We start from the raw sequence: 18,096 nt of genomic DNA, 5'->3' as shown, positions 1-18,096 counted from the left end.
TCGTAGACCCTTCTAATGCACGGAAAGAATCTCTTTTAATCCACCAGAGAATCCAGGTGAGTAGAACAATGAGGAGAGTGGGCAGGTCGGGTGCCAGGTAGGTCGCACGACCCCCGAGGCACCTCCCACCACGTCCTCCGGCTCTGGCACCACCGGATGCGAGTATAGCCCGATCCACGGACGAGAAGTTGCCGTTAGTTGGGGCGCGGAAGCCCGTTGTGGTGGTGATTCTCGCTCTCCCTCTCGCTGAACGACAAGATGGCCGGTGACGAAGGTAGGCACTGAAGTACCCCAAGTGGTGACCTCGAGGTCCTTCTTGAACCAACATCGATGCTCTCCTCCCTATTTCATGTGTCCTGAACGTATCTCTGGATCCTTTTAGGATGATGGTCGCCCAATGTATCTCCTCGATGTAACTTGTAGTTGTCCAGTTTCTTCCCCCGTCATATTTAGTCTTTATCTCAATGTATCCCCTAAACTTTCCCCCTTTACTGTTAGACTTGTTGTACAGCATAACAGTGGTAAATTAGACTTTTCCTAATATTTGTCATTAGACTTTTCCTAATATTTGTCATCATTGTGGATGTAATTTGTCGACACTTTATGTCAATTCCTGTGATTAGCGTCAACATCCAGCAACTTTAGCTAATACTTGAATCGCCTTTTTAGCCTTTTTTTTTTTTTTTTTTTTTTTTTCATCTTTACGTTCCCTTTGCATAGGTATCATTTTCGCCTCTTCATTTCCTCATCTCTATCAGCATCCTCCCGTGCATCTTTGAACGCGAGTCGCTTCAGCGTTAACAGTGCCACACCGAGTGACTCTTCCAGTGCCAGTGCCAAAATTGGAGCAGATAACGACACGTCTGGAAAGATTGACGTAAACAAAGACTCCTTTTTTTTCCAGGAGGAGAAACTTAAGTGAGAGCGATGTGTCATAGAATCTATGTGAAGTTCCTTAACGTGTCTCAAAAAAAGGAAAAAAAAAAAGATCCTACACAACTACCCAGTTGTGGTGTTAAGTCGTTAATGAAATAAGACGATCAAAAGATATGTTTATAGAATCGACATATTGTAAATAGTGGTTGAATTCCTCATGTATGAAATATTCAAATAAATCCGATCATTAAAACTGTAATGCTTCTGATTATGTAGCAAAATAGATGGATAAATCTGACTAATTAAGAATTTTATATTTCTCTTCCTAGCTCCGAACATTTTTTTTTTTTTTTAGTTTTTACCTGAAAGAAACAGTTTTAACTGTATAAATATCAGTAATAATATGCAATCGTCCTCAGTCAGAAAAAAGAATTTGCATGTTGAAGCAAGGTTCCATTTCATGGTCAATGTAGACGATCAAAATCGAAAGGCAATGGAAATGGAAGTTGTAAACTTTTGTGACTTTGATATAAACTTCATATTTTTTTTTCATTGCTTTGATAAAACTTTATCACAATACCTGACAGTATCAGTCGTAAATGACGGATGCTAATTGTGGCATGTGGCATATTAATTCGTTATAGTAGCAAACACCTATCACAGTCATGTTGATTCCAATTTCACCTTTGAAGTTTTATTCAAATCTCTTTAATCCTTATTTGTTTGCAGTGACACGTTTATTCATTAGATATTGACGAAATTAATAACAATGAGCTCAGGACCATTTTCTGCCTTTTCTAAAAATAGATAAATAAAAAGCGAAAATTGAATAATAACGCAGTTTTCTGAAAAATCTGTCATTCACACCTAACCCATCAAATTCATCTACCATCCATCACATTTGTTTCAAATTCATTTCTAATTTTATTTGTTGCTTTGTATTTGAGTTCATATGATCTTATTTTTCAGCTTCAACTGATTATATGTTATCTTAACTTTTTATTTGTTTTTCAGTTAAATTAAGCAAAGATGCATTTGCTATAGTTGTTAAATTTTATTTGAAGGAAGCTCTGGTAATCGAGTAGTTATTATCATTATTATTACTTGCTAAGCTACAACCCTTGTTGGAAAAAACTAGTATGCTATATTTCCTGTAAATGAACAAGGGGTTTAGTATCATAACGCAAAGATGAATTTTGTTAGAATTATTATTCCTTATGGTATTACAGATTATATTTCAATATGCACATATATTTTGGCACCATGAAGAGTCTACAGAGAGAGAGATAAAGTCTACAAAATAGTAAAAGTGTTTGGGTGATAGCCCAAAGACGCTTACTTAATGGGGAGGAAAAGTTACAAACAGATTTTCTTGATTTAATGTAAACTTTACTCTGCTCGTGCAAGAAAACACACAAGCAGAATGATAAATGATACTATTATTATTATTATTATTGTTATTATCATCATTATTATTATTATTATTATTATTATTATTATTACAAGCTAAACTACAACCCTAGTTGGAAAAGCAGGATGATACAAGCCCAAGGGCTCCAATAGTGAAAAAATAGCCCAGTGAGGAAAGGAAACAAGGGAAATAAATAAACTACAAAAGAAGTAATGAATAATCAAAATATTTCAACAACAACAACAACATTAAATAAAGACTTGGCTACTGGACTTTCTGTAACAACAACCCCTTTCCGAAAAAAAGGGGGAAAAGTTTATCTAAAGACTTTCCTCCCAGAAAACAAAATAAAGAACTTTAATTAAGACGCCACCACGTCCGAGAATTATCTCTCTCAACACCTGACGGCTTTGGGGCCCCCTTCATGCCCAGGACCCCCCATCAAGGGAGCCCCCCCCCCCCCTATCGTACCTAATCTTCACTCCAACACAAATTCCTGAATCTTGAAGTTTTGAGGTAAAAGAAGACTTGGCGATGATTGGAGCAGCACGCGTCTATGAGTCATGATGTTCCTTTGCACTGCCAGAAACAGGTCTGCAGACACACACACACACACACGCACGCACGCACACAAACGAACCGACTTTTATGGTAGAGAACAAGACGAGGTGAAGCTCACACAAGATTCTTTCGAGAAGTTGTGAAGTCGTCAGACAATTAACCCAAGCTTAATGAAAAGTAAGAAGAATAAAGACGAGAAAGCAATGTCATATCTAGTAAATACTCAATTTATAGATGTATACAAGTGTAATTTTATGCCCGTAATTTGTTTTCAGTTCTTACAGTATACGAGTGTTCAGTATAAAAGCATAGACGCCGTTGGCAAGTAAGACACTATTTAACATCTATGGCTGATGTAATTACATGTTGTTCAAACGGGAAATTTCTGCCATGATACTGACACTTTCAGTGTAAAAGATAAAGTACATAATTGAATGGATAATCTATAGTTAATTGGGTTTTTATAAGCTAACATGTTCAAAACCCTTCAGCTATCTCACTATATGGCATATCGTGACCGAGGGGAAAAATTTAATTCTTTTTTCAAATGCTTGATATTTTGATTATCTTTATAAATAAATGAATATTAGCCTAATAAAAAACATCATCCAAAAAAAAAAAAAAAAAAAAAAAACATGAAATGTATTTATGAATGTAGAGTATTTTACCCGGATAGCGAATTTAAAGCGAGACTCGAAAACGCATTTCGAGGAGATTCCCGCCAAATTGTTTTGGTTGCAAACTCACGAAGGACAGCGCGCGTAATCTTACCTGCCCTGCGTCCCTTCGCTTGGCTCCCGGAGCGTCGCAGGCCCATAATTGGAGTGACACAGGATAGCCAGGGGCTAGCTTAGCCAGGCCCAAAATAGCCCTTACGATATAGCAGCCATGTTTCGAATACCATTGCTCGACATCTTTGGCCCTCATGCCATCGCAGCGAGACTTGGCCGAGCTGTAGACTTCCGAGATAGAAAGGGAGAAGAAGAATGTTGCCTCGTCTCGACTCAAATGGAGTATCAAATTGATTCCACATGTCGACACTTCTCAAATATTGGCGACCACTGACTTAGAAAAAGTTGTGGGAGGTGATGGTTACCGTCCAAGAAAAATAAAAGGCTGGATGGCTTAGGCTTGAGTTCATTTCGATTTAAGCCTTCTTTTGTTTCTTTGTTATTTCGATAGTAACACTGCGGGAAAAGGAGAAATTAGTTTATCCGTCAATGCAGTTGTTTAATTTTTTCCTTTGCTTTAGATATAAAACTCGAGAATATCTTCCGGTATTTTATCTAAATCTCTTTCAGTGTGTTGTGAACTAAAGAGCAGTTGACCAGACACTGTGGATTCAAGACTTCAGATTTCAAACCCCAAATTCCACCAGCTACTTTTTACTTTTACCATCACGAGTGGTGTATAATCTTTGATATTTCTTACACAATACCCAGTAGAGGGCTTCACCTTCAGCATCTTCGTTGCATTACAACGGGAACAGATGTTGTCCCTTTGATCTTTGTAGTCTTCTACTACTTTCATTTAAGAAATTCCAAACACTTACATCATGTCTAACTTCAATTTTGGAACACATAGTAAAGATATAGTGTACCTTTGTAGATTGGTTCGAGTCCAAGGATCTACAGCAGGCTTATAGACCTTATGATCACAAGCGGTTTTTCAGTGTGCTAGAGCTCTGGTTTGGCAATGATTGGCCGGATGCAGAATCCGTTTTCATGTCCCATCTTTTTCTTTTAAACTAGTAGCAAAATAATTTTCAGTGATGGCTAATAATAAAAGATAAAGAACGAAAATTCAACCTCGGATATAAAGGAAAGCTTGAACAAAAGGCTAATTATTGTTATTGTCATTGCTAGCTAAACTAAAACCCTAGTTGGAAAACCAGGATGCTATAAGCCCAAGGGCTCCAGTAGTGAAAAATAGTCCAGTGAAGAAATGAAACAAGGAAATAAGTAAAGGATATGAGAAATAATGAACAATTAGAATAAAATATTTTAAACAGTAACAACTATAAAACAGATATTTCATATATAAACTATAAAAAGACTTATGTCACCCCGTTCAACATGAAAACATATGCTGCAAGTTTGAGCTTTAGAAGTTCTACCGATTCAACTACCTGATTAGGAAGATCATTCCACAACTTGGTCACAGCTGGAATAAAACCTCTAGAATACTGCGTAGTATTGAGCCTCATTATGGAGAAGGCCTTTTTTTTTTTTTTTTTTTTTTTTTCACTGAATCATCTCTAGAGATTCTTGATGACCAAAACGTATATACTTGACAGGCCAGGGTTTAAACGAGCATGTGGCCATTAAAGGTTTAAAAGAACGCTCATGAACGGCACAGGCAAGGAACAGTGACATTGTCACTATCGAGTAAGACAATGCCTTAGAGACTGACCATATATATATATATATATATAATTACCGCCCAAGCCCCCTCTCCACTCAAGTTAGGACCAAGGAGGGCCAGGCAATGGCTGCTGATGACTCGGCAGATAGACCTATAGACTCTCCCAAATCCCGCATCCTTAACTCACAAGGATGGTGAGATTGCAGCGAGCAAGGGAACTAACGAGTTTGAGCGTGACTCGAACCCCAGTCTATCGTTCACCAGTCAGGGACGTTACCGCATCGGCCACCACAACCATTAGTTTGGGTGTTGCTGTTTTTTACTTTAGATTACCTAAAAAACTTTTAAAATGTCCTTTCCATAACTGGCATGGGCTTTCGAAAGGAATGAATGGACACTCAGTCCTATGCTGGGTATAAAAGGGTGGTATTGAAAAACACCAAGAGTCGCTGAACTTTACAATGCATCTTACTAGGCTCTTGCAAGAAGCGATAGGTTTTGCAAAAGTCAGAAAACTCTTGAATTAAGATAATATGAGTACTTTTCCGAATACTCATGTTTTGTATAGGATCTATACGTTCATTTCAAACTCATTTTCTCATGCTTTACTTGTCCTCGTAATAACTACTCTTGCAGAAAAATGAAGTAGTTAAACAATTTTCTAAAACGACTGAGATAAAAAAAAAACCTTTAAGAAAGATTGTCATAGAATATAATTTTGGGGATTTAGAAATATCTTTTAGAAGCTCCATCCTTTCATCATTTCAATGAACTGATGTCAAAGCTTTCATGCAAACACCTGAATTTTGTCTCTATGAATTTATGCATAGTTGCATTATGTTAATGCATTTATGTATGAAAAATGGTCTTCATGCAGTTTTACACTAAAGAAAAAGGGAATTAGTTCTAAACGGAAATTAGCATTCTTTTTCTTGCAATTATTATTATTATTATTATTATTATTATTATTATTACTTGTTAAGCTACAACCCTAGTTGGAAAAGCAGGATGCTATAACCCCAGGGGCTCCAACAGGGAAAATAGCCCAGTGAGGAAAGGGAAAAATGAAAATGAAATATTTCATGAAGAGTAACAACATTAAAATAAATGTCTTCTACATAAACTATAAAAACTTTAACAAAACAAGAAGAAGAAAATAAGATAGAATAGTGTGCTCGAGTGTAACCTCAAGCAATATAAGAAATAGATATATAAAAAGCTAATCTGCATTTGCATCTATTTACCAAGGCCCTTCCCCCAATTTTGGGGGTTGGAAGACATCAAAACAAAGGAACAAAAGGGGACCTTTCCTCTCCCTGCTCTTCCCAGCCTGACGAGGGATTCAGCGGATTTTTTAAGCACTGTATTTATAGTACCACGATCTTAAAGTTAAATTTACAAAGACTTATTTCATATTCTTAAAGATCCTATTTTGTATTTCGTGAAGAGTCGTAGAATACCCCTGATACACATAAGAAAGAGATCAAAAGCTAATTTATTGATGGATTGTCTTACTGACCCAGTATTCATTCATAGAAATAACTATTCAAAAATATGCTGGTACAATGTCGTCTTCACTCTCAATGGTGTCAGTTTCATGGACAAAATAATGTTATGTATACTGTGTTAAAACAAAATAGTTCCAGAACTGATTTTCCAAACTACGTAGATTGTTAAAAAGTTTAATTCTTTCATAAAATTAAATACCTACCAGAGAGAATAAAGCTTAAAATCACACCTTTTGTGTTGTTTTGATAGAATTTTCCAAACGCTCTAGATGGTTAAAAGTTTAGTCCTTTTATGAGATTAAACCCACCTGAGAGAATAAACCTTAAAATTACACCTTTAGTGCTGTAGGAAAAACCCCAGCTACTTTCCTTATAGTTACTCATGTAACAATGACCCCGAACCTAGTTAACCATTTACATTCATTTGTATCGATGCATTTCTTCAGCACAGTTTGATGCATCAGACCTGATAAACAGCCATCAGATTGATGGAATCCCCGTTCCCCCCGTCTAATTTTACAACCCACCCCCCTCCCCCGTATATCTCTCTTACTATCTACTCTCTTCTCTTACACAACGAACCGTAGACAAGGTATTTGGCAGTGAACTGATGTCAAGGCGTAAAGAAAAAATATAAAAACTATAAAAACTATCTCCCCTTGAGAAGAACCTTGCTACGACGTTAGTTATTAGGTAATCTGAGAAGACTTTGATCAAAACACTGTTAAGAATAAAAACAGCGCTACATACCTGTCTTCCTATTCTTTTCTGGGACACTGAGGGCTCAAGAAAATGGGTGATTAGAAATTTTGGTTGACAGGATTAGACATGGAAGTCATCTTTTGCCGAGATTATTTGCAATGTACGAAGAGGCAGAGGTGTACTTCAAATGTGCGCACTTTTTTTTTTTTTTTTTTTTTTTTTTTTGCTGACCTCGTCAGATATAAGAGCTGCACTCATGAGTTAAAACACTCTTTGCTATGTAATAAACATGTAGAAAAGGTCATAGCAGGCTATCTACCACAGCATTGAAAAACACATTACTAGGAAATTAGTCCTCTTCCTTTGAAGAGTTTAGAGTTAATGATCCCTACTGACTTCTCGTTCACTTAGTTTATTATTATTACTATTATTGCTTGCTAAGCTATAACCCTAGTTGAAAAAGCAGGATGCTACAGGCCCAGGGGCACCAACAGGGAAAATAGCCCAGCGAGGAAAGGAAACAAGGAAAATAAACCATGTACACTATAAAAACTTAAACAAAAACAAGAGGAAGACAAATAAGATAGAATAGTGTGCCTGAGTGTACCCTCAAGCAAGGGAACTCTAACCCAACTGCTTACTATCAATTAGTAACAACACGCAGTAAGCAGAACAAAAAGGACTCTCATTCCATGTTTTTATAATTCCGTTTCTAAAAAGAGTTCTAATATTCTTAAAAGAAAGTCTCCTCTATATTTATCTCCTTACCGGTGAATCTGGTATGTTGGACGTCTGCCAGAACAACCCTAGTAACTCCATCCCCCTTCAAAAACATTCTCTTTTTCGGTGCCTGTGTATGTGCATAATCACAAATATATGAAAGTACCGTGATTTTTACTTATAGTTAGAATCGCTACATGCAATTGTGCATAGATTACCAGTGTCTCTGTCTCATTTGAGTTTCCTAAATTATTTGCAGCAATTATTCTTTATTTCAAAAGATTATCATTTCGATTTATGGTTTATAACCAAATATTTTCTTTTTGCTCTTAATGCTATTGTTATTCTTATTATTATCATTATTATTATTATCATTACTATTATTATTATTATTATTATTATTTCATATTAATCACTTCAATTGTTGGAGACTACCATCCCCTCTTTCCTTTTACTCCCCCCCTACCCCTACATTGTACCCGGAGGTAAGTAAATGAAGACTTTGTGTCGTGGGGCTGCACAAAACCCGCCCCACCACACATTCTACCATCACTGACACTTCCTTTTCTTAATAAAGAAAAGAAGAAGAAGAAGAAGTCCAAGAAAGGTGAGAAGGCAGAGAAAGCCGAAGAAGCGCCACCGGCTGAAGAGGATCAGGCGCCACCACCCCCAGAGCCAGAACCAGCACCCCCTGCTCCTGAAGATGCCCCTCAGGAAGGTCGGACTTATTGGTCATTTGCCCGACAAGCACATCGCCAGCCACAGCAATTTTTTGCGTCTCTAGCTAGTGGACGACAACAACTGCTTGCCTCTGCGGGAAGCCTCTGTCGACGTGATGTCTTAATTGTTCAAATAAAATGGAATTTTCAGGTGCTCAAGCTGAGATCAGGAGACTGCCATGAAGCCACTGGAAGCTGAATCACAGCCATGTTTCTCTGTGTACTTCATTGCATCTCCTGATTTAAGGCCTGCTTTTGAATATTCTGCACTTCTAGTCTGAACTTATCTCTAAATCGATAGCTTCGACATGTACATCATGCGCAGAGACGTCTTGACCAGGGCCTTGCAGGCTGTTGCATATAGCTCTTAGCCATAGCTCTTGGGCATAGCGAACTGATTCACGAGATCTTCAGGGTTTAAAATGAAACAAATAGCGAAGCACACCTGACTGTAGATAGATTTCAGATTTGCTTCTGCTAATTGGTCATAAACATAGTTGAATACCTGGATTTTTACTCCTGAAGAATACCTGGATCAATTCAGATGAGTAGATAGCAGATTTTGGAGGACGACTCTCTGCCCCCAAGCAGGCTGACGTCCTATTCCTACATTTGTGGACAGATATCCAGAGCACAGATATTTCGAGGAGAGCAATGTAAGACACTCTCTTCATGAAAGTCGAAATCTGGGTCCTCTGAGTCACAAGTGTAAATGCTTAGTGCCTTTTCTAGATGCTCTAGAATAATAGCAGTTTTCTTAGTGAATGCAATTGCATCTTAACTAGCAAAGCAAAATATTGCTAGCCAAACGTATTTTCTTTCCTTCTTCGTACTTCTCAGCACTGCTGAAGGTCAGCGTTAAGAAGCTGGTGGCCAGAATGGCAAATTGTCTTTTTTTTTATAGAATGCCAAGAGATTCTTAAAGGCTGAAATGGCTGTGCTGTGATCACCTTGTACTCGGCAAGAGGTCAAGTGAAGGGGTCAATCATGACCAAAGGTTCTGCCAACTCCAACTCCCGCTTCTGTCTGAGGATAATTCACTAAACAGCAGAAATTAAAACAATTTAAAAAGATTCTTTAATTTTCTACCTCTCCTCATTAGCCCTTTATATTTCTGTTTCAGCTTTTCAACACAGTAATGGAGATATGACTTACATAACTGATAACACAAATTGTTAATGTACTTTTCTTTTCTTTTCTAAACAAGATGCTTAGAATTTAATTGACTTATAGTAACTAATATTACTAAGTAGTTAGTAGCTGATCTTTTTGTTTTTTTTGGTTGAGTACGAAGATTTAAATGTTAACAATTACTTCTTTAGCTAATTTGCATTAGATATCGGATAGCTTTATATCTTAATAAAAGAAAAATAACACTTTTTCGCTTTAATCTAAAGCTTATCAGTGAAAAAAAAATGGTAAATTGCTCACAGTCATTTGCTAATGATTAGCTCTCTAGAAAGAGACTGCTTAATGTATATAATTTCTAACAAATCTTAACAGCTGACTTTGGTCATTTAATAATTGCTTACGCTATTGATTTCATTAACGATTTTTTACTTAATCTCTAATAAAATTACAATTGTTAAATTGCCTCTGGCAAATGTTTATATATCTTTGATAAGCCAAAAAACTCAAGTTAAAGCTATGTAAAAATAATAGCAATAAATATATCTTATTTGTTGTATCTAAATAATATCTTGGTGTGACTGTTATATGTTAATTTGCGGTTTATAATGAGTTATCAAGTTTAAGATACGATAAACAACATTATCTATTCACATAACGTAATTGCTCCCTATTCTTGAAAAAATTTTCACTATTCATTGCGTGAAAGACATTCTATCCATTTCAAGTTTACACTTCCATTTTCTGACAAGATCTTGAAACATAAACAAGGCTTCTACTGAAAAAGAGCCTGTAAATTCCCACCTCCCTTTTGTTCAACTCACGAAATCTTTCAGGAGTCAAACAGCCCCCCTTTCCCATCCCCCTTACCAACCCCGTTCACACCCCCCCCCCCCCCCGGGGGGTCCCCTCCAACCTTTTTTTTTTTGAAAAGCAACGAAACGCGGCGAAAAACAATGAAAAAACGCCTCACATCAGATGATTAACATTTTGCTTCCCCTCATGCAGAAGCACCTCCGGAAGCACCCCCCGCGGACGCACCTCCAGCAGAGGCCCCTGCAGAGGCCCCTGCAGAGGGTGAGGAAGCCCTTGAACCACCCCCAGCTCCCAAGAAGAAGCCTAAGTTCTTCGTCCACTGGAACAGGAAGAAGGCCCGTTTCTACGACTACAACTGGGACTACGGTGGCAACTACTACAGCTCCCTGGTTAGATACATCGACGCTAGAGCCGGTGGTAAGTGGCTGTCTTTCTGTCCGCCATTTGTGAAAAGATCGTAATTCCATTTGTACTAAGAGTTTGAATTATAGGACGAGAGCTGCATGGAGGGACACGATACACATTTAAATATACCTCTCACATACACATACCTAGCTAGAATTTTCTTTGAACGTTCTGATAGAATTACAGCTCCATGGTTAGATACATCAACGCTAGAGCCGGTGATAAATGGTTGTCTTTCTGTCCGCCATTTGCAAAATGATCTTCATTCCATTAGGACGAGAACAGCATGAAGAGACACGATACACATTAGCCTATGGACTCATTTGATACAGCACTAATAGGAATTTTCCTAATCCTTTGATTGAGATTAGCGACACTAATTGAAACACCAAAGAAATTCAGGTCAATTTTCAAATCTACAATGCTAGTCGTATTGCTTTCATAAATACTTACAACAATCTCGTACAAATGAATCTGTGTGATTGCGAGCTACCCAGACATAGGCTATATACATTATTTATTTCTTTTGATAAAGACATATTTGAAAGTTAGGTCAAAGTAACGAGGCACTGTATAATTGATAATGTTCATAGCAGAGCAGCCAAAGTGGTTGACCTTTGCCTAATCAGAGTGCAGTATTGTTAAACCTGGAATGCTTGTTAAAAGCTAAACTGTGTGTATCTTTTGAGTGCCTAAATGAGAAACTGTCATCTGTTCTATTCACTTCGCTGGTGTTCCTGATTTGAGAGTAGAATTTGTGTACCCTGTAGATTACCTTAAGAATATTTGTCGAATTACTTTGCATATCACTTTGAGTAAAGGTTGTTGAGTTCACTGAAGATTGCCTTAAGTGATGTTTGTTTCATCCTTCACAGAATATCCTGAGAAATGTTTGTTGTATCATATAACAGATTACCTCAAGCTTTGGTTTTTCACATATCGAACCGAGTGATGTTAGTTTTGTCCATTTACTTAAAACCCTGACCAATATCTTTGGGGGTCCCATGCAGATGCCCTCTGGGTAAAATTTTATCAACTGTGTCCCTTCCAGAATATCTAGGTCAACTGTGTCCCTTCCAGATCATCTAGATCAACTGTATCCCTTCCACATTACCTGGATCAACTGTGTCCCTTCCACATTACCTAGCTCAACTGTGTCCCTTCCACATTACCTAGATCAACTGTGTCCCTTCCAGATTATCTAGATCAACTGTGTCCCTTCCAGATTACCTAGATCAACTGTGTCCCTTCCACATTATTTAGATCAACTGTCTCTTCCAGATTACTTAGATCAACTGTGTCCCTTCCAGATTACCTAGATCAATTGTGTTCCTTCCAGATTACCTAGATCAACTGTGTCCCTTCCAGATTACCTAGATCAATTGCGTTCCTTCCAGATTACCTAGATCAATTGCGTTCCTTCCAGATTACCTAGATCAACTGCGTTCCTTCCAGATTACCTATATCAACTGTATCCCTTCCAGATTACCTAGATCAATTGCGTTCCTTCCAGATTACCTAGATCAACTGCGTTCCTTCCAGATTACCTACATCAATTGTATCCCTTCCAGATAACCTAGATCAATTGTGTCCCTTCCAGATTACCTAGAGTAACATTTACTGAATCTTTTATTTATCAACGTGCTTAACCTCTTTTGCGTCCTTTGCAGACTACCCTCGTCGCATGGCCTTCGCTGAGCGTGGAATTCGTAGCAACGTCCAACGAAAGACTCTTCCCGATATGCGCACTTCCGTTCTATTGGATGACGTCCGAAAGTCCATCAGGAACTTCGAGATCTCCCAGAAGACCTACATGAAGTAAACACGTCACCCGACGGAGTTGAATCCAGAAATGCAGATCTTTTTTCTTTTTTTCAAAAAAAAAAATATTAACTCTGTTTTAAGACATTTAAAAGAATAAAATCGTTTAAACAACCAACTGTTCCAAGTCGTCCAGTTAATAAGAGTGTAAAATAGAGAAAGCTATCACAAGTAGATTTTGCTGACGATTTCCCCTCTTGCATCAGAAAGTAAGAAGTCTAATAGAAAACAAGGTGCGCACCCAGCTTCCACCTCCAACTCTCTTTTTCTCTCTTTCTCTCTCTCTCTCTCTCTTTCTCTTTCTGTCTGTCTACAATCTCATCATCTTGGTTAAGACCTGAAATGACCTAAGATCGAAGGGCCGCTGATGATATGAGAACTGTGCGGCAGATGTATCCGCAATCCAAGATGTTATTGGGAGTTCTGATGAAAACCAAACCGCGTCACCAAATCGCCATGTTGCTCTGATAAAAAATGAAGAATGGAATTTGTTTATGATTAAATACGACTAAATGGGTATCCAGCCCGTCTTTGATTATGCAAGAGAACAGACAGTCAAAATATATACATACCCGACAAGGAGCGTTCATTTTTTATTTTATTTTCTTGTATATTTCATCAATCGCAAGCCTTCAGAATTTTTGAAACGCCATGTACTCTTCTCTGGCTCAATCGAGAACTGAGAAGTCATTATCACTAATTAGTTTAAGACATCATACTATTTATATACATTAAAATGCCTTGATTCCTACGGCTTTTATTTCCAGGCTAATGCTGAATTATTTTTTAAAAAACAATATATATTATGCATATATATATTGCTATCTTTTCATTCTCAAACTTCTATCTTTACTTTGGGATAAAAAGAAACGTGTCGATCATAATGTCACTTCAATCTGTCGTATTTCTTTTCCCCTCGCTACTGTTATATCCCGCGTGTAAGTGTTAACTCCTGTGAACGTATTCGTGTTGTGTACGTAATGGTAGGAGTGTGCAAACATTGTTAGTCACTGGTTACGTTCTTGTGCACGTGAAGGCTCGCCCCCAACTCAAAAAACAAACCCACCTCCCGTAGGCTTGGATGTTTTCGCAGGGCCGTAGGCGGGCGGTGACGTCAGACGGTTCCTCCAGCCACCGTTTCGCGCGGCGTCCACCTGGCCTCCCTCGTCCTCCAAGGAGTTGGTCGGCTCAGCTTCAACATTTTTATTTCTTGATCTATTTTTTCTTTCTACATCATCACCACAAAGCTGCCTAACGGAGATAGTCGCGGTAGAATTGTCACCGGACGAGACCTTGACCAAGAGCTTTCTTCCAGGATTATTGGAGTCTCCATGAATCCTGCTTTTTTCTAGCGTCGGCTGGCGACGGTTTCACGACTTCCCTTTGAGTTTTTTTCTTTAAATGTGGAGCTTATATACATCATCAACTAAACAGGGGGGGCGAGATTCGTCCAAAAAAAGACTTTAAAGGCTGTCGGATGTGAACCGCTCTAGCAAGCTCCGAGTTTGGGTCATTGTTCGAGGACGATTTGTCGTGAATTATTCTTATTTCATGAAGTCTCTCGTCATATAAACATACATACAACTTGATCGTTTATTGCCGAGATAGTTGAGATCACAATAATAATAATGATAAAAGATAAAGTACTTATGTGGATGGAATACTCTCAAGTACTTTAAGTGTAAAGTGAAAGAGAACTTTGATAAAAATAAGACCATCTTTAAAACAACAAGCAATGACTTTTATTTATCCCTTTATTTATCCTCTTTTCTTGAAAAGGAAAATCTGATAAAATATATACAGCAAATGTTGATTATGGAAACATGATACTTATAAATTAAGTAAAACAGAAGCGTGCTCTGTCGGCTATGTTTTTCTATCCATATTATATATATATATATATATATATATATATATATATATATATATATATATATATATATATATATATATATATACATATATAGATAAATATACATATAATGATAAACTGTTCTCTTTATATGCAAGCGGAGACTATATAAAAGAGCATATGGACATTTTTAAACACACTGTCCAAGCTTCCAGATAACAACTCCCATCAAGTGCAACTCATTGTGTAGTTGTCTAGACAGTCTACAGTACACAATATCCCAATGGAGAGCAACAGGTGATATATATATATATATATATATATATATATATATATATATATATATATATATATATATATATATACATATATATATATATATATATATATATATATATGTATATATATGTATATATATATATATATATATATATATATATATGTATATATATATATATATATATATATATGTATATATATATATATATATATATATATATATATATATATATATATATATATATATATATATATATATATATATATATATATATATATATATATATATATATATATAGGGTGCAAGCACTAACATACGAGAGTAATGTCGTCGTTTTTTAAGAGACAAAAACACTAGAGAATTATGGAGAGGGTGAGAAAAAGACCATTATCATTATTATCATCAACTGCTAAGCTGCAACCCTACTTGGAAAAGCAGGATGCTATAAGCCCAGGGGCCGCAAAAGGGAAAATAGCCTTGTGAGGAAAGGAAAGAATGAAAGATAAAATATTTTAAGAAGAGTAACAACATTAAAATAAATATTTCCCACATAAAATATAAATACTTTAACAAAACAAGAAGAAGAGAAATTAGATAGAACAGTGTACCCGAGTGTACCCTCAAGCAAGAGAACTCTAACCCAAGACAGTGGAAGACCATGGTACAGAGGCTATGACACTACCAAAGACTAGAGAACAATGGTATGATTTTGGAGTGTCCTTCTCCCATAAGAGCTGCTTACCATAGCTAAAGAGTCTCTTCTACCCTTACCAAGAGGAAAGTAGCCACTGAACAATTACAGTGCAGTGGTTAGCCCCTTGAACAAAGAAGAATTGTTTGGTAATCTTAGTGTTGTCAGGTGTATGAGGATAGAGGAGAGTTTGTAGAGAATAGGCCAGACTATTCGGTGTATGTGTAGGCAAAGGGAAAGAACCGTAACCAGAGAGAAGGATCCAATGTAGTATTGTCTGGCCAGTCAAAGGACCCCATAACTCTGTAGCGGTAGTATCTCAATGGGAGGCTGGTGCCCTGGCCAACCTACTACGTTTTAAAGGAAGCACCGAGCCCTTTGAAAAAAAAAGACTATTATTATTATTATTATTATTATTATTATTATTATTATTATTATTATTATTATTATTATTATTATTATTACTTGCTAAGCTACTATCAATATTATTATTATTATTATTATTATTATTATTATTATTATTATTACTACTACTACTACTACTACTACTACTTGCTAAGCTACTACCCTGGTTGGAAAAAGCAGGATGCTATAAGCCCAAGGAGTCCAACAGGGAAAATAGCTACGGGAGAAATGAGCGTTGATATGCTTGCTTTAGTCCCCAGTCACACAGGCAGAAATTTCTGGAAAGAGCAGGATCATATTATCGCATAGATATGATAACGATGATGACTGCACAGACATCTATGTTATTATTAGAAACCTATATTTGGTTATTCTAAAACATCCAAATTAAGGACACATTTTTTTCCATATTGTCATTTGTTAGTTTCATTCATTTAAGAACGTCTTGTATATAGCAAGACACGGGCTCTTGCCCGTAAGAGAAAAACCGTCATATGACGGGATTAAGGAATCTCATTGTAAAAAAAACTCTCTCTCTCTCTCTCTCTCTCTCTCTCTCTCTCTCTCTCTCTCTCTCTCTCTCTCTCTCTCTCTCTCTCTCTCTCTCTCTCTCTCCCTTTTGACTTATCTACTTCTGTACAATAGTGATGTAGACCTTTTCAATTGTACACCTGACAATTTTTATTGATTTTGTTATTATCAGTTTCATATGATAATGATGGAAAGAGAGACCTTGATATCACTTGAAATAAGAGGAGCAGCAGGATGCTGGATAGAATAGTTTGTTGATTGATCTAAACGAAAAATATGGCGTCGGGGAAAGAAATGGGCCTACTGAAAATTGCAAACTAATTTGGTCCTAAAGATACAGGAAAGTTTTGATTGTCATTATCTCTTTTCATTTTCGCATGAGGAATTTCCGATTAAGATTACGGTTTTCTTTAGTAATGTAATTCACTAGTCTGCTTAGATCGTGTGAAACACGCATCAGAAATTTAGTCTAATGAGACGAATAACGTGGAAACATTCCACAATTTTGCAGAGAAGTGTGCTAAGGGTTGTTGTGGAGGATGTGGTAACGTCCCTGACTGGTAAAGGCCAGACTTGGGTTCGAGTCCCGCTCAAACTTGTTAGTTCCTTTGGTCTCTGCAACTTCACTATCCTTGTGAGCTAAGGATGGGGGGGGGGTTGAGTTGGGTGAGCCAATAGGTCTATCTGCTGAGCTATCAGCAATCATTGCCTGGCCCTCCTTGATCCTAGATTGTGTGGAGAGAGGGCTTGGGCACTGGGCTTGGGCACTGATCATATATACTGTATATATGGTCAGACCGTAGGGCATTGTTCTGCTCGATAGGGCAATGTCACTGTCCCTTGCCTCTGCCATTCATGAGAGGCCTTTAAACCTTTAGAGGAATATTTCAAAATGAGAGGCCCACGAGTAGGTACCTACTCGCAGTTCCTAGAAGTAGCTTACCATGGCAATGATGAAATTAATTTCTACAGATTATGAGACATTTAGCGAACCTTTCGTTAGGGTTTGTGTCAACTAAATCTGGAACACAGGAAATGCCATGGAGATGTTAATGTGTTGAGAGTAAGGCCCATTTATAGTAGAATTGTCTGAGAATAAGAGTAAAATACAGAGTTAAAATGGTGATATATTCTAAATGAGTGGCAGCTATAATACCAGGAGCTTAAAAGAGAACAATTTTGTACAAAATGGATAAAGTGAATCCACACATTCTATTCATAAATGTATTCAAATTGGCAAGGGGTGACCACTCCTTATCATCAATAGCTAGAAAGCAGAAGGCTGAATGCCTTGGAATGCACATGA

At 37.2% G+C, this 18,096-nt stretch overlaps 1 protein-coding gene across 1 annotated transcript; it reads left to right on the top strand.

Moving 5' to 3' along the window:
• The first annotated feature begins 243 nt into the window (after nucleotides 1-243).
• LOC137651197 (uncharacterized) lies at nucleotides 244-14,763 on the top strand. Its single transcript, XM_068384351.1, has 4 exons — nucleotides 244-274; nucleotides 8,720-8,860; nucleotides 10,998-11,222; nucleotides 12,881-14,763. The coding sequence occupies exons 1-4, from the start codon at nucleotides 259-261 to the stop codon at nucleotides 13,030-13,032; spliced, it is 534 nt and encodes a 177-aa protein (XP_068240452.1). The 5' UTR covers nucleotides 244-258; the 3' UTR covers nucleotides 13,033-14,763.
• Nucleotides 14,764-18,096: the final 3,333 nt, after the last annotated feature.

The sequence above is a fragment of the Palaemon carinicauda genome, chromosome 12 (assembly GCF_036898095.1).
Source record: "Palaemon carinicauda isolate YSFRI2023 chromosome 12, ASM3689809v2, whole genome shotgun sequence".
NCBI lineage: Eukaryota > Metazoa > Arthropoda > Malacostraca > Decapoda > Palaemonidae > Palaemon > Palaemon carinicauda.
This window is presented reverse-complemented; position numbering and strand designations above follow the sequence as displayed.

What these genes read in the sequence shown, in the direction of transcription:
- LOC137651197 (XM_068384351.1), top strand. An exon ending in TGAAGATGCCCCTCAGGAAG is followed by an intron (nt 8,861 to 10,997) that starts GTCGGACTTATT and finishes CCCCTCATGCAG; the next exon opens with AAGCACCTCCGGAAGCACCC. An exon ending in CATCGACGCTAGAGCCGGTG is followed by an intron (nt 11,223 to 12,880) that starts GTAAGTGGCTGT and finishes CGTCCTTTGCAG; the next exon opens with ACTACCCTCGTCGCATGGCC.